We start from the raw sequence: 20315 nt of genomic DNA, 5'->3' as shown, positions 1-20315 counted from the left end.
GGAACGTGGCTGGTCACTTAGCAACGTAACTCAAATCACAGGGGAAGACCTTGAAATATCTGGAACGACTGATCTGCTCTGAATATACTCAATGTCAAAGAAGCACCAGGGAGCTGCGTCTGCTTGCTGAAATTTTTGTCAGCTTTTTTTCACTGTGGACAATAAAGCTGGAGAGAAGAACTAAATTACCCGACAGGAAATGAAGATGAGTGTGCAAGAGTTGATCTGTGGTGATCTGAAGCCCACGTCTTCAAGGCTTGCTTGACCTATCAGACTTGGCACCTTGTCAGATTTCCTGGGTGGTACAGCGGTCCAGAAGACGCAGAAGAGTACAGTGTGGCTGTGGCTCAAGTGGTGTATAATGCAGACCGTCTACCAGTTGGGGAAGGAATCAGTTGTTACAGGTATTTTAAAATTCAGCAATCTCAGAAATCCGTAGCAGAACGAATTCTGTGATAGGAAAGACAAGAAATCAGATCACCAGTCTGTTTTTCTGGTGCAGTTTAGGGATGATGTGTACCTGCTACTTAATAAATTACTTAAATGGTAATTTATCTTCTCTGTAGTGATTAAATAAAATCTATTTCCTTTATCTTTTCCTAATGTAATACTTTTGTGTGGAGAAGGAAGAGTTACAGGGTTTGGTTTTGTTTTTTGTTTTTTTTTTTTTTACTTTCATACTGCCAGTCTGCTTTCAAATTCTGTCAGATTGATTCTGATCCTATGTGACAAAAAACACAGAAGCATGAAATAGGAAAAGTTAATATAAATGGCATTGCATAGTGATGAATATGAATATTTAAATTACTTTTTAAAAAAAGTTCACTTACACTGTGAAAGAATTTTACATTTCAGAAGCCCATCATAAACTTTCAAGCCTTATTATTACCACATAAATATCCCTTTGAAGTAAATTGTTCTATTTTTTTTAAAAAACTGAGGACATCTGAATTTAATTTACAAATAGGAGCAGATACATACTTTTCAGATTGACAGGTAGAATCTCCTAGTTAGTTATATATAAACAAACATTCTTTTTTCTTTTGCAGATTTGAAAAGAAACTTAAATGTAGCTATTAACTCCTGAATTTGTCATGATAATCCTGAGGCCTTTTTTTTTTTTTTTTAACTTTTTTTTTTCCCTCCTCCTTTTAGGAACAAAGGGATCCACTTCTTATTTTAGCTGTTGTTGCAGTGAAGATGGGTTTTTGGACTTGTAGAAGCCAGGAGACACCACCTAAAGTGCAAGACAAAAACCAAGCACTAATGCTGCACACTGGGGAAAAAGAACACTTAGAACTTGAAGATTGAATGTCCAAACCCTGGATGCTCCTATTGAGATTTTTTTCTCAACAAACTTCAGTAACATCCTAGGACGATTCACTGGAGATACATTGATTCCCTAGGCGGAGTGTCCTGCTTACCACTGGCTAATCTGAAGAGTTAAATCTGGATTTGACTGATGTATTCTACCAGGAATATTGTTAGGCTAGCCTTTAACCAGTCCGTAAACAGTTGTAATTATTAATTGACCCAGGAATTCTTTAAATCTAATTAAAAGATGAACAGATAAAGTTCTTACCTAGATAATTTTTATCCCTGTTAAAGACACAACTGGTGTAACTTGTATTTCCTTTTTAGTTTATTAGTGATGATGGTTTCCATTTAAAGCTGTTTGGATATTCAACATAGTAATTATTCTATATAATTGTGTAAGTAAGCTGTGATAATAGAAAAAAACAACAATTTTACTAGTTGGGGAAACTTTGTATTTAAGAATAATTGCAGTACTTGAAAAAATGCTTATTAGGGTAAAGGTCATTTCTATTTAGCTAATCCAGTTTTAATTTGCTTTAAAGTAGTCTATGTTAAAATTGGGATTAGATTACAGAATATAGTCAGATTTTTAAAATTCAATTCAGGTGTGATTTAAAAGCTCTTTTTATGGCTTACCTTGCTAATCCTATTTAATAACACATATCGATGCATATCAATAAGATAATATTCCTTGTGGTGAAGTACAATTTCAGGAAGTTTCCTCCTTTTATTTTTGCCATTTGCTTTATCAACATAGTGCTTGGGGCAGGTAACATCGGTCTGTTCTGTACCTACTCTTAAGTGTGGCGTTATCTTTGGGAAAAAGGCATATGGTATATACAGGAACATGAATTATAAAAGTATTTTATTTATCCCACAAAGCTCATTGGCGGTGGTCCACAAATGTTTGGGAAGTACCAAAAAAAATAGGTAGTTTATTATTGGGGGGGAAAAAAGGTTTGTGCTAAGGAAGTGAGAGATCAGAGTGGGCTAGAATAAGCTACTTAATAGCGTGGCTGTAAGAGTTCAGAAGGGGGTGGAAAGGGGCATCAGTGCCTTGAAAGAGAGGAGAGGGCATTCATGGGGTTTTTGTGTTATTCCTGAGAGAGAGGTCTATTTCCTCTCTGTCTTTAGCCATAGGTAAATTTACCTGAATTCTTTATTCCGCCGACCTTGACATGAAGCCCTACCAGGGCTGTCCAGCCTGTGGCCTGAGAGCCACATGCAACCCAGGATGGCTGTGAATGTGGCCCAACACAAAATTGTAAATTCACTTAAAACATGATGAGATTTTTTTTGTGATTACGTGTAATTCTGTATTTAATGTGTGGCTCCAGAGATGCCAAAAGGTTGGACACCCCTGCTGGAGTCTTAATTGTGGCTGAGAGGAAGGAGTGTTTGCAAGGCGGGAGGGCTTGAGAAGTAAATAAAGCTAAAAAAACAACTCTTTACATTTTCTAATCCAAGACAAAACCTAACCTTTCTAATGTAAACTGAATGGAAGTAAAGAATTTTTGAAGTCGTGAGGTCTCCGTGTAAAAAGTAACAATTTTGTGTTCGGTGGAATAACTCCAATAATGATGCCTTGAATACACTTACTAGAATTTATTGTTCCCTTGTATCAGAAATAATGTGCAAAAAAGTCTCTAACTCAGAGTATGATTGAACTAAACTTCCCACTTGCTGGAGCAATCCATTGTTCATCAGTTTGACAGTGGAACACAGTATGTTCTAGGCACTGGAGATACAGCAGTAAACAAAACAGGCTTAGTGTGATTACCACGGCTCGTCTAGCTTGAGCACCACATGCTGACTGGGAGGTTTTACTTCACTGTGTACCATTCCTACCTAGACGTCTCCAGAGCAGACAGGTTTCTTGTTTTTCTGTTTTAAAAAATTGAGCTAGTGATTTTCAAATAAATAAAATCACCTGAGTCACACGCAATTGTAGCACAATTGTTAACCCACTCTACCCAATTTCCTTATTTGGGGTGTCATTTTAAACTTTCTTTAACTTGGAATTTTAACCATTTCTTCCTGTTTTTATTCTTTTTGAACAGGTTTCTAAGCATGAATCAAGGAGCAGAAGAAGCAGTGCAGATGATCGGAGCAGCATTTGTTTCTCCCCAAATCTAGAAATTTTAGTTCATATGTACACTAGCCGGTGGTTGTGGACAACCATTTACTTGGTGTAAAGAACTTAATTTCAGTATAAACTGGCTCTGGGCGGCATTGGTGATGCTGGGTCCCGAGTTGTAGCTGCTGTTAATTGTGAATATTAACTGAGATAGTGAAACATGGTGTCCAGTTTTTCTATTGCATTTTTTCAAGTGGGAAAGTTAACTAAATGGTTGACACACATAAATTGGTGGAGAAATTGTGCATATGCCAATTTTTTTTTTGTTAAAATCTTTTACTTTGAACTATACTGCTTTGAGATCTCATTTCAGAAGAACGGCATGAACAGTCTTCAGCCACAGTTGTGATGGTTGTAAATGCTCACAATTGTGCATTCTTAGGGTTTATCCACCCCTGGGGTTTGCAAGTTGTTCACTTAAAACATTCTTAAAATGGTTGGCTTCTTGTTTGCAAGCCAGCTGATATGGTAGCAACCAAAGATTCCAGTGTTTGAGCATATGAAAGACTGCCTGCTTACCTGTGCTAGAGATAACAGCATCTAAAAGTGAAGACTTAAGAAAAACTTAGTGACTACTAGATTATTCTTAGGACTCTGCATTAACTCTATAATGTTATTGGTATTAAAAAGAAGCATATTTGTCACACAAAATTAGTTAACATCTTAAAACTGAACATGTATGTATGTTGCTTAGATAAATGTAATCACTGTAAACATCTATATGATCTGGGATTTTGTTTTTATTTTGAAATGGGAGCTTTTTTGTTTACAAGTTCATTAAAAACTATAAACTGTTTCTGTAAGGAAATGAGGTTTTTTTTAAACAACAACAAAAAAATGCCTTGCTGACTCACTCTGCAATCAAAATCTCCCCAATTTTTTAATAGACTACTTCAAGCCATTTGTTACATAATACTCCTTTGCAAATCATTTTAGGTTTAGTGTTATAACGTTTCCTCAAATTTTTTTAATTTAAAGTTGTTTTTGTCTGGAGGAGAAAGGCATTGTTTCGTTTTTCTTTTTCTAATGACCTGCAGGCACAAACGCCTAGCGCTGCGATTGCTAGGGCTCGGTGTCGTGACCCCTGCAGCCTCGGACTAACCACAGCTGGACTGATTTCGAGTAAGAACGAAAGCGTTAAAGGGTTTAACTGCAGAACGAAGTTTTCCTTTCAGTTTCTTGTTAATTGGCTTTGAGCAGATTGACTCTCAGTCTTGGGGCGCTTCACACCATGTGATTGCTCGCCCTCCCCCGCCCACCCGTTTCTGCAAGTTTCTGCGTTTCCCTCTCTCAGTCTTACATGCCGCCCTTTTCTTCTTCTGGCCCAAGAGAAAGAGTTATTGATAATTTTTTAAATACTGTAATTTATTCATTTATATCATGTCAGAATAAATTCAAAAGAACTTTTGTCTGAAAATGCTGCCAGGACCCTATTGTGTAAAAATGTAGGTATTTTGTAAAATAACCTTGAAACTGTAAATTGACACTTGTTTGGTCAGATTGTGTCAAGCTTCATTTTTCTTTTTTTCTTTTTATTTGAAAACTACTTTAGCAATAATTAATTCTGGAATGACTCCATTCTGCCACTAAAGGTATGCTAGCACCGTCCTGCTGCAGAAACCACGATGAGCACGAGTTCGGGGCAGGCAGCTGTGTTTCTCCCTACCACCCGCGTCCGTGTTTGTTTCCTGACTAATAAACCCTTTGATACTTTTAGCCAGAAATCAGTCTCATAAAGCTATTTTTGAGTATAGTTTGTGTAAAATAAAAATGTTTAGCTTTGGTAATAACTTTTCCAAGCTGAACTCCCTCTAGCAAGATATTTTTCAGTGCTTTTATTTACTATGCACTTAGACTATGCACTTTTTCTGAAATATTTTTGTAACACTTAACTTTTTTGTATTTTTGCCATTTGAAAAGGTGTGGTGTAGCTGGTCTGTAATTAAGTTGCAGATTTATAACTGCTGTTAGCTTTGTAAATCAAAATGTAGGTGTTTTGTCCTGGTATATCGTCATTCCGTCTGCGGCTGGAGCTGGGATCCCATTGATCTTCTAGCTACCATTCATTCTCTTCACAGTTCACAAGAGAAGAATGTGAAATTCAGTGAATGCTGTTTACTAATCCTGTCGGGAGATGAATCTCATTTCACCAAAATTAAATTATGTTTTTCCACTAAAATGATGATACAAGTTGAAGACACATCACTCTGAAATTGGAAGACCTCGCCACTTAAGGCTCCGCAGTGGCTTACTCAGCTGAACTCGAGGTTACTGCTCTTCACTTCGTTCACCCATTGAGGGGGTACAGTTTTTTTAATGTTGGGAGATGGCCATTCTAACTACTGTTGAATGTCTCTGTTTTGGGAAGGTATAACAAGAAAATAAAAAAAATATATATGAAGGGAGAGACTGGTTATCTCCTCCCATATGAGTGTGCTTATGCTCCTGAGGTCTACAAATGGAATTGGGGGGTTGCTTTTACTCTTTTTTATCAACAAATACTAAGAGATTTTCCTATTTCTGCCAGTCCTTGCAATACTAATATTACATGCTCTGAGCAGAGTATACTATCATAATAAACCTGATTTCATTATAATAAGAAACAAGGATTTTAGAACCCAAGCCAGTGAGCTAGTTTTCCCCATGTTCGCTGGTCTATCGAGGATAGGTTCTTACAGCTTCGTGAGAGTGAACTGCGGGACTTATGCAAAGGGGTGGCCGAGACATTCCCAGCTCAGCTCCTGCAGATGCAGCAGTAGCCTGGCAGAGTTGGGTCCGAGCCAGCGTGTGAGCCACATTTCAGGGTTTTAAACAGTGATGGCCGTAGGACCAAGATGTGAGGGGGTCTGTATGAGGTAAATTGCTGAAAACAGGTACAAGAACTTGAGTATCTCGGAAGTGCTGTTCCCTTTAAAGTGAGACTACTTTCTTTAGTCACGTTACCGTTGCTCACAGTTTGAGGATTTCCCCTCTCCCCAGTTTTTCTGCTTCCTTCGTGGAATATGTTTCATAATGACAAACTTGGTCTACCTTTCATCTTCTGAAAAGACCAGAGGTGGTGGTGAATCAAGTATAAATTTTTCTCATCAGGCCATGCATTCTGTACTTAATTATCAGCCAGTGCATAGTAAAATGCCTTGTTTTCTGAAGGGACCTACTGCACCGCTTTTGAGGATACATGCCGAAGTGTGATGAAAAGGTTGAGCACTAACAGCTATTAGAGAAACTGTCTAAAATACGTTTCACAATGGTCAAATGCATTGTGTTTTGATTGAGGCTGTGGACCCACAGTGGCTAGAACTCAATATGTGAAGAAATGGAATATTAGTGATTTGTTGTTTATTTGATAACTTAAATTTAGGACTTGATATTTTACCTAGATATTTATCACTTCGAAGGCGTATTTTTCCATAGTTGAATAAATACATGCAGAAAGGCTGAAATGAACTTGAGCCACTTGGGCATAGCAGTGCACCTTCTAAAGAAACGTGGCTTCTTTGGGAGCACCCAGCAGGGACAGCCGACTCAGTCCTGGAAGGAGTAGGTTAGAATTGTACCCAGATGTGGGAACAGATAGTTAGAAGGAGCACAGCAGATAAAAAAACCTGAACTAAGGATAGGACTGAGAATGGCAGGTAGAGAATAAGAAAGTAGTTGTAGAGCCATTAAAGGGATGGACAAAATTAGAGGTGCCCTTTGGAAGGATCACAGAATTAAGGAAGAGATGGCAGGCTGGGAACCCATGTGAGCAATTGTAGGAGAGATTGTTTAGAGTATATTTGAATATGGGTGAAACCTGTGGGAGGGGATTGGCTCATCCATTCAGTAATAGCAAAAGAAAAAGAAGACAGTGGAATTTGCAAATTATGCTTTATTCTGAGAAACTTGTGAAAAATACTGAAGCATCAACTTGCTAAAGGTGGCAAGAATCATGGTTGGATTTTAAGGGAAGCTGTGTCTGTGTGTATCTCATCTGGGGGAAGTTTTTAAGAAATCACTTCCTGTTCAGATGAAATCAAGCAGTTTAGATGGAACTACTTTCTTTTACCCTCAAAATTCTTTGCCAGTAGCAGAATTTAGGTGTTTCTGTTCACATTTCTTTTGATGCCATTTAAAATGTTACTGTAGGTTGTAACTTCTAGTTAAGATGAAAGCTTTTGTTTAATGAAACAATTTGTCCATTAATCTAAATAATACGATCATGCATCAGACTTCAGTGAGACAAGCAAGAGCTTTGTACCAGGTCATCCTGGTGAACTGAGTCAGCACCCTTAGAAGTAGTGTGTGTGTTAACAGTCCTTTGGTTTACAAGTTACTTTTAAGCTTTTTCTTTTTGTGACTTTGTATTTTGATACTAAAAACAAATTGTAAGAATAGTGCAGTAGCTCCCCTTAACCATTTGAGAATATATTACAGATCTTTCCCCATTACACCTAATATTTTTAGTGTGGATACTACAGTTACCAAAATCAGAACATTTTAATATTGGACAGGTTTATAGTCTAGTCTGCCCAATTGCATCAATTATCCCTGTGTTTTACGTAACATTTTTCTCCAAAGCCTGTCCAGGGTCCAAAGTAAGGAATTTGTATTGTGCTGTCACTTGTTCTGTGTGGTGCTCATCTTTAATTTGTCTTTCATGACTTCAACATTGTGTACAGAATGTTTTATTTCCCAGCTGTGTTCACTGAGGGCCTATATTAACTGCAACAGCACTGAGTACACCCAGTACCCAGATCTTGATTTCTAAATCATGGAAAGAACCATGCTTTTTGGAGACGTGTGGCTTTAGGGCTGGGGCACAGAAAAGGAAAAGCTAAACCTGAAACATTTTGTTGTGTCAGGAAGAAAGGAGATCTCAAAAAAAAAAAAAGATACATATATATGATGGGTACATGTCAGAAGGGCATGGGAAGCACTTGAAGGCTTCTGACTAGCCAGATCTGTATCAAACATGTTATCAGAATAGTGGTAGCAGCAGAACTCCCCGAGATCCCTGCGTGAAGAATGGGAGAGGGGAGAGCTCTTAGAATGTCAGCCAATGGAGATGAAGGTAATACTGCATTAGAAAACCATTTTCCTGAAAGTAGCAAGTACAACTCTGATGCATAGGATATTCACATTGTCTTAAAAGTATCTACACATTACTGATTGCAGGACTTTCTTAAAAATACTTGGCCTGAACACTTGGAAGGTTTTATTTATTTATTTTGAGAGAAGGGGAAGGAGGGAGGAAAAAGGGAACATTGATCAGTTGTCTCGTAGGCACCCTATTGGGGGACCAACCCCACAACCCAGGCATGTGCCCTGACTGGGAATGGAACCCGAGACCTTTCGTTTGTGGGGTAGTGCCCAACCCACTGAGCCACATCTTTTAGGGCAGATACTAACATTTTTTTTAATCTTCAGTTGGAAAGGTGGTGTGATCGTACCCATTTTAAAGGTTGCAGTAGTGACTTTCATGAAGTATCTTGGAGCATCAAGGACATCACGTTTAATCCTCATTATCACAGGAAGCAGTTGGTGGTTCTTCCCATTAGATGATGGAAACGTATGGGGCTACAGGGTGGGCAGATGTTTCAGAGCCAGGACCTAAACCTGATTTCCTTTAGTTTGTTTGTTTTTTTTTTTCTTTTTTTTTTTTTTTTTATGCAGTTAAACAGCAATGTCCCTTTTGTAGCCTTACCACCATTTTAAATTCAAAGGTTGGTGGTACGTACTACTTTGTGACTGCTGTTTGCCAGGCACTTGGTTCCGAGTGCTGTGCGCCTGTGTCTGCCTTACCCTCAGCTTCTGTGAGGTGAGCCCCGACTCCATTTTCCATCTGAGGGCCCCTAAGTGCATGACTGGAGTGGGTGCTGAGGTTCTCTTGGTTTCTTAACTGAAAGCTGAATCTTTGCCTTTTTAAAATAGATTGAGTGTCAAATGGATATCACATAGATAGTGTGATGGAGGGCTTTTATGAATACATCATTCCCTCAAATGGTAGGTCATTAGGGTCCACGTTTAGGACCAAGTGGGAGAGCTTGTTTTCTGGGGCCTTTTGGAGACGAGCTGGTGGGAGTGAAGCCTGAAAGGATGTGCACATGTCTGAAGGTTCCCACGACCAGCGCTGCTGCCTGGGCCAGACCGTGCTGTTCAGTGCTGTTCGCAGTTTTTACAAACATTTTCAGTGGCACCAATAAGCCCGAGCAGTCCTTTTATTGCACTTGCCAGCCAACCTTTACCTAGTTAGCAGCAAGTACTTCTGTATTGACAGACAAAAAAAAAAAAAAAAACCCAGCCAGTCTTGATACTAAGAAGTTAGTAAAAACTGAAATTAGGGTTTAAAAAAAAAAAACAGCATAAAACTCTTAATGAAAATTGTTAGTATTGGCCCTGGCTGGTGTGGCTCAGTGGATTGAGCGCCGGTCTGTAAGAGTCAGGGGGTTGGCAGTTCAATTCCTAGTCGGAGCACATGCCTGGGCCAGGTCCTCATAAAATCTTTTTAAAAAATTGTTAGTATTGGATGAATGTAAGATACATTATATTTCAATATCCTGCATCCTGCCAGGCCATATGGTTGAAGTTGTTTTTGCTTGTGGTTGTAAATATTTAATTTCCACCTTTGGAGCATTTCTATGTAACCAAGATTATATAGATTATTCTAATATGCTTGTATATTTACCAAAGGGGTTTCTCTTCCCCCAGTACTAAAGTGCTTTTTTGGCCTGATAATGTCGTTATGGAGTGGAATGTCTAGGTAGAAAAATGTAGCCTGCCTTAACATTACCATATTAAGTCGATAGTATTACTGATTCAGAGAAGTAAAATGGTTTGAATAACCATTGGAAACAATTTCTGGGATGTTAAGCAGCCGGCCTTTGGTCGCCTGCCAGTGGGCAGCGGCACAAATCTTTGTGGCGATACAGTGCTGTATTAGACATGTAGAGTTGGGAGCAGTGGGGGGAGAGGTGCATATTTTTAGAAACTGCCCTCAACAGTTGCTAAGTAAATATTTTTAATTGCAAAACTGGTTTGCACTGTGCTAACTAGAGCTCGAGTAATATTTTAGTCTGGATTTAGACAAAAACTAATAAATTAGTCTCTCGATTGTGTGTCCACCAAAAAACATGAAAGTAAGTACTTTGGACAGTTTTTAACGTCCTTTATTCCCCTGGCCCCTACCTAATGATGAAGGGTGTATAAGTCACTGCATCTTTGTCTTGGATTTTGTATGGTGCCATGCACTTTTTTAACCTATGTACAAAAGTGCAAGTTCTGCACCAACAGTAATGGGAATTAATTTTACTCACAAATAGACTAGTAACTAAGGAGCGTTTACTGAATCTTAAGTGCCAGGAACCGTGCTTACTCCCTGGGAATTGAGAGGTGACAGTTCGTAGGAGACTGTATGCAGTATGGGATGTTACCAAAATGGAGGCAATACTAGCAGAGCAAATGGACACTGGAAAAGATAATCTCAGAATTGCATCTTGAAGGATGAATAAGATTTTACCGGGCAAAGAAGACTCACCTTGAAGAAACTAATCTTGGAGGAATGGTACGCCCAAACACCCACATGAATAATCCAGCCGAGTTACCCACTCCTTTCACCTAGAGCCAAGATGAGTGACACAGGTGGTGAGCCCGAGAGGCTCACGTCTGTCAGATCATGAGTTCGCCCTGAGTAATATGTAAATGAAACACATTAGAGAAAGAGGAAAGTCCCATCCAGCCATGCCTCTACCGCAAGACAATTTTCATAGTCTGCAAGCGGGAAGTCATGAATGATGATATCAACAGCAGGGGTGGGGGAGGAGACGGTGTGAGAAAAATAAAAAAAAAACATAACCCGGCATTTGGGGAATGTGTCGGGGAGGGGGGTGGTTTTCAGAGCGCACGGCTGTCCCAGCAGTAGAGTGTCTCCCTCATCCCCTTGTGCCAAGTCCAGCACCCTGCAATGTCGTGGGCGTGGTGCTAACCGTTGCTTTAACACAACTCCTAAGTTCGTGGTGAGGGTTCCTTGGGTTCAGTCATCTTGGGCCGAGTCTGTCTTGTTTGGATTTTAAGGCTGATAATATGCCCCTATGCACTAAGTATATTCCAGTGTCTTTTTTTAAAATGCCACTTGTCTATCTTCATTTCTATCTTTAGAGGAAAGTGTGCTATATTTGTAACGGCATCAGGAAGGAAAATTCCGGGCATTAATTTTACTTGAGTGTGCATTTGTCACCAGGAGAAGAGCCTTGGTAAAGGGATTTTGCTGCTTGAAAAATCTGGAGATACCCAATTCCGGGGTGTGTGTGTGTGTGTGTGTGTGTGTCCGTGTGTCTCAATACTGTATGTGGAGCTCTAAAACAGGCTAAGATGAATAAGAAAGTAGCAATGCATGGAGAGTAAACAGATCACTGAATCTTCACACTCTGATCTGCCTTTGAAATACTCTGTTCAAGGCTGCGGCTGATGAGTGACAGGGCTAGGACAGAACCCAGCTGGCACCCTTTTGTCACTGAACTACTCTAGGCACAGGGCAGTGATTCTCCTAAGTATGGTTCCAGGACCAGCAGCAGCTGGGGACTCGTTTGCCAGAAATGCAAATTTCCATGCCCAACTCCAGACCTACAGAATCACCTCTGGGGATGGAGCCCACCAACCTGTTTTAAGAAGACCCCTCAAGTGATTCCCATGCACACTGAAGTGTGAGAAACCTTGGCAAAAGTCAGTTGGGAAGGGACCTGTGATTTCAGTTTCCTCATCTATAAAAGGGGAATAATCACTAGGCTGTCACCCTGCTGATGGATGTGAGGCTGGAATGGTCAGAGACACCATGTGGGAAAAGGTCAGCCCCAGGCAATGGAAACCTGAAGCATCCTCTTGGCTGAAAAAAACTGCACCGTCTCTTCCCATCCCCACATCTGGTGACATCCATAGAAGACCACGCCGTCCCTGCCACCCCCGGTGCCCCTCTGGCTGGATGACAAAGCTCATCAAGTTTCTTTGTCCTGGATTCTAACTCCCAGAACTTGTGTTAAGATTACTTTTTAAATGATTAACTTAGAATCCCTTTAAATTGTAAACTCTAATTTGTTAATGTTCATTTAGGAGGAAGGTCTGATTTATGCATCTTAACAAGACTTCCTTTTCTGTCAAATCCAGTTATCCAGGAACTCGGGGAGGCCTCTTGTTTTCAATAGGTTCAAGGCGTGGGGTCAGGAGGGCCCCCAGGGAAGAGAGGTGAATATTAGGGCGTTGTCACTGCAAGGGTGACAGTTGAAACCCTAGGACTAAGTCTTTCCAGTTTTGGTCCGGATGGGAAGAGGAAAGAACACAGAAGTCTGAGGCATGCAAGGGTAAAGAAGGATGAGTTAACTGAAGAGCAGGGAGTAGCCATAAAGGAGTACCACCCTATGGAGAGGTCTAGGAGGAAGCCGTACTAGCCAAGGTGTTTCACGCTCATTACTGAAATGGACAAACTCCAGAATAGTGACTTTATGCAAATGAATTTCTCCTTGCAAAGACACTGGAGGCACAGGGGCAATGAACTGCCTCGGCGGGATTGACGTGTCCCCCTTTTTTTCCAGAACTAGTTGGGCCTAAAATCTATGCACCAAGAAGGCTTGCCAACGTAGGGGAAAGGACAAGTACTTAGGAAGCTCTAATTCTCTTGGTCACAGATTGCTTTGCAAGTGCTGCTGTAGAGAAACCTGGGTGTGCCCAGAACCTGGGGTTGAAACTCGCAGGTATGCAGGCTGGATCTTCCAGAAGGCAGAGCCTGCAGTCCCTAAACCCTGAGGGCTCTGCAACACGCTCCGCACCTCTCTGTCAGGGCTTGTCACACAGGAAAACGAGCCATGCATTCCCGTTGCTAGGAAATGCATAAACACAGCAAGAAATCATCTGCCTTTCTGCTGAGGGTTTGATCTTGCAACTTTCCCATAAATGACCAACAGCTGCTTGACCTTGTGGGGGGCTGGAGCTCCATTTGGGCATAGGAATTAGAAAAGACTATGCATCTCCCCTGCTGGAAAAGTTTCTTTTAGGGCCATCGTTTTTTTTTTTTTTTTTTTTTTTTTTGCTTGTGTTGAGAGTTTAGTACAAAAAGGGGGCCAGGAAAACCACTGTTGAATATTAATGGAGACTAAGATAGCATTAGCTTTCTGTCTCCACTATGCTGTGGAGTCATTGGATTTGTGGTCAGTTAAGATACTGCATGAACAACAATTAAAGTTTTAAAAAAAGATACTGCATTATTGCTTTTTCAAGATCTGTTGCCAGGCCACATCTATCTTGGATCTGTGCAAAAAAAAAAAAAATCCTACATGCTGATTTATTATTTTTAGACAGGAGTAGGGAGGGAGAAAGAGGGAGAGAATCGTCGATGAGAGAGAATAACTGAGTGCTACCCCGGAAAAGAGATCGGCAAAAGCTCTCCCGATTCAGCTTCTTGAAAATAGAATTGTAATCCTCTCTCCACCTGTCAGGAAATTTTATCAACCTGTGATCCTGGGCGTGTGTGTGGTGTTTGAGTACATTTTCAAAAGGTCTGTGTGTTGCGGGTCTTACCTGACCAACTGATTCTTTCTCCTCCAAACCATGCTGAACTTTTAAGCCAACATTAAAATTGGAGTGTTTTTTTATGCTTGCCTATTGCTTAAAAACCTGCCATCCCTTCTGCTTTCCAAAAGATTGTGGAAGATGACTTGGAACCTTATTGGTCTGTGTTTAATAGCTGGCTCCAGAGCCCATGCTTAACATGCACTCTTACTTGGATCCCAATGGCCGCCCCTGTGACAGGCCACCTACATTGTGTGATAAACTCCTACCTACGGTTTTTGTGCAACCGCAGCACCAAGCCCCATGCATTGCAATAGCTAGCTGAGTATCGGGGTTGACTCACCATAACTGCAAACCAACGTGCTATTTTGCTTCCCTAACCCTGTTCCCCTCCTATAATTTTCTCTCAATGAATGGGAACTCCCAAGCAGAACACCTGGGAGCCACCCTTGACTCCGCTGTCAGGTCTGTGTCCTCACCGTCCTCTGGTTCTGCTTCAATTTGGCCTTAATTGTCTCCTCTGAACTCTTCCAATATCCTCTTACAGAGCCTCCAGTCCACTCTCCACCTCATTCTTCCTGAATGTGTCACCCCTTTCAGATAATGGGCACGTTCCCTGCTGACCGACCTATCCAGCCTCGTCTTTTGGCCACTTTCCTGAACCCCGTTCTCCACCCCAACAGCCTGCACTGCCGATACAGGAGCAGTTCCAAGGACTCACTGTACCGCCATGCCTCCATGTGCTTCTCGGGGTTAGAAATGCCGTCCACCTTCTCCAATCTGCCCGCTTGTTAACTCAAACATCTCTAGGAAGCCTTGCCAACCCCACCGGAAATCATGCTCCCTCTGCGCCCTTACTCTCCTGACTTGGTTTGCACTTGTATTTCTGCAAGTACTCAGACATGTGTTTCTCCCTCAAGACTGAAACCTCCTTGAGGACTGGAACTCATTTCTTCTGTCTGTTCTCTTAGTGCTGCGGGAATGGCACACAGCTAGGAGGGAGGCTCTTGGTCTTTCTTTACTGATGGATTTGTGGACAACACCAGCTCAGAGAGACCTAAGGTGGTCTGGGGCGGGAGTGGGGAGGGACTTCTAACCAGAAAGAAACTCTTAAACCTATAGCACACAGGTTCTCCAACTGAGCACATGTTTCACTCTAAGATGTGTTCATTCCTCTCCAGCAAGAGCATAGTTAAGAGACGGGAAAAGAAAATACCCTTAAGTATTGAAAGATAGCAGAGTCTAAAAATGTTACTGACCAAACAGACATTCAAGATTGTAAAATTTTAGGACAAGATTATGACTTTTAGCCCTGGCTGCTGTAGTTCAGTGGATTGTGGGCTGCAAACCAAAGGGTCACCGGTTTGATTCCCAGTCAGGGCACATGCCTGGGTTGCAGGCCAGGTCCCCAGGGGGGACCACGTGAGAGGCAACCTCACATTGATGTTTCTCTCCCTCTCCTTCTCCCTCCCTTTCCCTCTCTCTAAAAATAAATAAATAAAATATTTTTAAAAAGAAGATTATGACTTTTAAGTGTACATTTTAAAATATGATTTAATACTCTCTACAGTTAAGGAAACTGAGGCCCACAAAGGACACTGACACCTGCAGGCCACAGAACAGGTTAGTGGCACGGTGGCCTCTTCATTGCTAAGCCGGTCTCTCTTCACAATACCGTTCTCGTGTGAATTGGGTTTTGACCAGAAAGTAAGGAGAGAAAATGGTTTTTCTCACATCTTATGAGACAAGGGGCTGGAAATTAGGTAAGAATTTCTTGAGAAAAGTGAAGTGTGGATGGTCACCTTGTCGGTGGCTGCTGCTGGTTTAGATTTTTGTTTTCACACTCTTTCACTCACATGTTCCCTACAAGACCTTTGAAAAAGACTGTATCCCTTCACACTTATCTAATTTTAAAAAATCAAAACTTGAAGAAGGTTGCAAAGGATGGGCCTGGGGTGTTTGTACAGGAAGCTGCACACTGATGCCCCCTTTCTGGGCACCGTTGGAATTCAGTTTTAAAACTTCCGTCTTCAATTATATCCCTAAGTGGGTGGCAGGGGCAGGGTAGGGGACTGTCAACAAAAGGCATCCACATTGTTGCTGCCTGTTAAGCATGAGTATCTCGGACTGGTGGCACTTACTCACGGACTGGAGCCCACACCCTTTGGGGGCAGCTGTGCTCACCATCATCCTTTGAAAACGGCACATGACACATCCTGGTCAGAAATCTTACAGCATTCCTTTTGTCACCATGAATTCATTTCCATTTCACGTCCCCCACAGGATTTCATCATGCGTGCAGCTCATTTTGTGTGCCTTGCTCTGTCAATGGCTGCCCTGTTGTGTTTCTTTGAAACAAAAAATATGCACTTAAATTCCCATTATAGCTTTTAAGTTCTTGGGACCACAACCTACAGTTGTCATTGCAGGTGCTAGATCTAATTGATCAAAGCCACATGAGTGCACTATAAATTTTTGTAACAATTTAAATACACAGAGTTAAATTTTATTTATGAAGATGGATTTTTTTAAATGGCATGTCCACATATGCGTTGATAAATGTATATCCTAAATATAAATACAAATAAATAAAATATAGAATAAATATCCCAGATCAAGACAGGAACACTACCCATACTATTCCTATTTATTTCATTCTATCGCACGACCGTGTGGGTCTGGAAGCCGTGTTCACATAACGATGTGGAACTTGAAGGTGTTTTTGTCGCTGTAGTGTCAATTCTTTTAATTTTCCCCAAGACACAGGCAAACTTTGTTTTATGGCACTTGGCTGTATTGCATTTCACATGTTACTTTTTTTTTTTTTTTTTTTTTTACAAATTGAAGGCAAGACCATCCACCAGCAAAAAGGTTATGACTCGCTTTACTGTGATACCACGTTATTGCCATGGCCTGGGACCGATCCCACTGTATCTCCCTGGTGTGTCTGCATGTGCCGAAAATCATTTCGAGCTCTTTGATTAAAAATTAGTGAGCCCTGGCTGGGTAGCTTAATGTTAGAGCATTGTCCTGATACACCAAGGTTGCAGGTTTGATCCCTGGTCAGGGCACATACAAAAATCAACCAGTGAATGCATTAATAAATAAGTGGCTCAACAAATTGATGGTTCCTCTCTCCATTCCTCTCTCTCTCTAAAACCAATAAATAGACCTCCGGCCAAGATGGAGGCATAGGTAGACACACTGTGCCTCCTCACACAACCAAAATAAGGACAACAATTTAGAAACAAAATAACAAGCAGTAGTGAGAGAAAATTGAACTGTATGGAAGTCTGACAACCAAGGAGTTAAAGTAGACACATTCATCCAGACTGGTAGGAGGGGCAGAGACAGGCGGCCGGGTGGAGGCGGGTCTCGGCAAAGCGGTGGCTGGTGGACCGCAGGCACTCAAGGTGGCGGTGGGCAGACCCAGTGGATTGTGAAGGGGTGGGGTGCACAAGGTGGCTGATGGGGCAGTCCTACATTCACATGCAGATAAACTGGGCGAAAATGGAGAGCAAGACAAACCGCACAAACCAGGGTCCCAGTGTGGGGAAATAAAGCCTCAAAACAGCTATTGAAAACATCTATGAAGGTTGGGGTGCCAGGAGAGACTGCCTGCCTCACAGGAGAGTTCATTGGAGAGACCTACAGGGTCCTAGAACATGCACAAGCCCATCCACCCGGGAATCAGCACCAGAAAGGCCCAGTTTACTTGGGGGAAGCAGCGGAAGGGACTGGAATCCAAGAGAGAGCAGAGCAAGGGCCATCTTAGACGATTTGTTCCCTCTTAGACCCCTTCCCCACATAAACGTCACAACCCAGCAACTGGGTTGCCCCACCCTGGAGAACACCTAAGGCTCCACCCCTTATACATAACAGGCATGTCGAAAAAAAAAAAAAAAAAAAAAGGCCCAAATGAAATAACAGATCAAAGCTCCAGAAAAAATACAACTAAGTGACGAAGAGATAGCCAACCTATCAGATGCACAGTTCAAAACACTGGTAATCAGGATGCTCACAGAATTGGTTGAATTTGGTCACAAATTAGATGAAAAAATGAAGGCTATGCTAAGTGAAATAAAGGAAAATGTACAGGGAACCAAGAGTGATGGGAAGGAAACTGGGACTCAAATCAATGGTGCGGACCAGAAGGAAGAAAGAAACATCCAGCCAGAAAAGAATGAAGAAACAAGAATTCAAAAAAATGAGGAGATGCTTAGGAACCTCCAGGACATCTTTAAATGTTCCAACATCCAAATTATAGGGGTACCAGAAGGGGAAGAGGAAGAGCAACAAGTGGAAAAGTTATTTGAACAAATAATGAAGGAGAACTTCCCCATTCTGGCAAAGGAAATAGACTTCCAGGAAGTCCAGGAAGCTCAGAGAGTCCCAAAGGAATTGGACCCAAAAAGGAACACACCAAGGCACATCATAATTACATTAGCCAAGGTAAAAATGAAGGAGAGAATCCTAGAAGCAGCAAGAGATAAGGAGACAGTCACCTACAAAGGAGTGCCCATCAGACTGTCAGCTGATTCCTCAAAAGAGACCTTACAGGCAAGAAGGGGCTGGAAAGAAGTATTCCAAGTCATGAAAGGCAAGGACCTACATCCAAGATTACTCTGTCCAGCAAAACTTTCATTTAGAATGGAAGGGCAGATAAAGTGCTTCTCAGGTAAGCTCAAGTTAAAGGAGTTCATCATCACCAAGCCCTTATTATATGAAATGTTAAAGGGACTTATCTAAGAAAAAGAAGATAGAACACAGTAAAATGTCAGCAAACTCACAATTATTAACAACCACACCTAAAGCAAAAACAAACTAAGCAAACAACTAGAACAGGAACAGAACCACAGAAATGGAGATCACATGGAGGGTTAGCAACAGGGAAGTGGGAGGAGGAGAGAGGGGGAAAAGGTACAGAGAATAAGTAGCATAGACGGTAGGGAGAAAATAGACGGGGAGGGTAAGAATAGTACGGGAAATGTAGAAGCTAAAGAGTTCATATGTGTGACACATGGACATGAACTAAAGGGGGCAATGTGGGTGGGAGGGGGTGTACAGGGTGGAGGGGAGTGAAGGGGGGAAATGGGACAACTATAATAGCATAATAAAATATATTAAAATTAAAAAAAATAAATAACAAGTAAATAAAAGAAAATCAGTAAATAATTCCACTAGAGTCTTGTTCAGTGTTGTACCATGGTGACCTCTTTTTCCTGAAGGAGCTTCTAGAACAGGGTGGATCAGTTTTACAATATGCCCACTGGTTAGGGGCCCATACGAGTAGAAACTTCTAGGGCAGAGCTGCCCACAGGCCTCAGTCTCCTAAGCCCTCAGCGGGCCCCTGGAGTTCATTCCTTTCCCTCTCCGGGTTTGAATCTCTGGATCTGGTACCTGAAAAACTCCCTTGAGCTGAAAATCAGGATGTTTTCTGCCTCCCACTCTAACCACCTCTCTCCCTGGGTTGACTATCTCAGCAGGACCAAGACTCGCCCTGAATAATTAGCCAATCAAATCGGCGATGGAAAATGATGGGGCAGCTCTTAAAAGCAGCATCCTTAAAGAGATGGCCTCTGATCGCTCACCTACCACATTCACCTTCTGCGTTCAAAGTGATGTGTGTGCTTTTAAAAGACAAGCTTGCGGAAAGCTTTCTGTGTCAGCTTTCTGAGCCATTTACAATCAGCTGACACAATGCAGGGAACTAGCAGTCTCTACCCTATTCACCAGAGTACTCTCGAAAATTGGGTGGCGCTCGCTCGCCTCCGTTTGCATGTTCGCTCAGGGCATTAACTTTGCTTTTGTATCTGAACCTGCTTGGATCCCTGCCTCTTTCTGACCACATTAATTATCTCAGGTTTCAGCAGGACTCGCTCTCCTTGGTTGGCCTCCATTTCTAATGAAGATGAAGGCACAACATCAAAGCTGCATGTTCGTCGTAACTTCCTCTTGCATTAACCTTTGATCTGAAACAAAAGCAGACTCCACCGTGCTTCTGGAAGGCGGCTTGATTGAAGCCTTGGAAATGGCTCGGAAGCTGGTGGAGACAGGAGGCTAAAATTATTAGCCTCTGTTCTGATAGTGACCCAGGTTAGCTGCCTCTCCACCCTGAAACTCAGTTCCTGCACCTAAACAGTTGGATACGCATTTTTACTTTGTCTTTTCCTTCTACCTAGATTCAAGGGAAACGCAAGAGCTTTGCTACGTTGAGAACAGTGCCAAGCATACGGGTAGCTGTTGACTGATGGTAGCAGCCAGTATTCATATCCAAGAGGCAGATGCTGCCCACACACCGGGGCCCAGTTTGCTAGGAAACCTT

At 41.7% G+C, this 20315-nt stretch overlaps 1 protein-coding gene across 7 annotated transcripts in view; it reads left to right on the top strand.

The window, feature by feature from the left end:
• The window catches only part of CSNK1A1 (casein kinase 1 alpha 1), a 44175-nt gene extending 38295 nt beyond the window's left edge, over window positions 1-5880 (top strand). For 3 of the 7 annotated variants that reach the window (XM_028527953.2, XM_028527951.2, XM_028527958.2), the window contains one exon: window positions 3378-5880. In XM_028527953.2, coding sequence (XP_028383754.1) covers window positions 3378-3385 — 8 coding nt within the window. In that variant the 3' untranslated portion in view covers window positions 3386-5880. Of the gene's footprint in view, window position 1 lies in introns of all 7 variants that reach the window. The other 4 variants (XR_003685620.2, XR_004900401.1, XM_028527955.2 and 1 more) reach the window with 4 other exon arrangements.
• Window positions 5881-20315: the final 14435 nt, after the last annotated feature.

This window comes from Phyllostomus discolor, chromosome 13 (genome assembly GCF_004126475.2).
Source record: "Phyllostomus discolor isolate MPI-MPIP mPhyDis1 chromosome 13, mPhyDis1.pri.v3, whole genome shotgun sequence".
Classification (NCBI taxonomy): domain Eukaryota; kingdom Metazoa; phylum Chordata; class Mammalia; order Chiroptera; family Phyllostomidae; genus Phyllostomus; species Phyllostomus discolor.
This window is presented reverse-complemented; position numbering and strand designations above follow the sequence as displayed.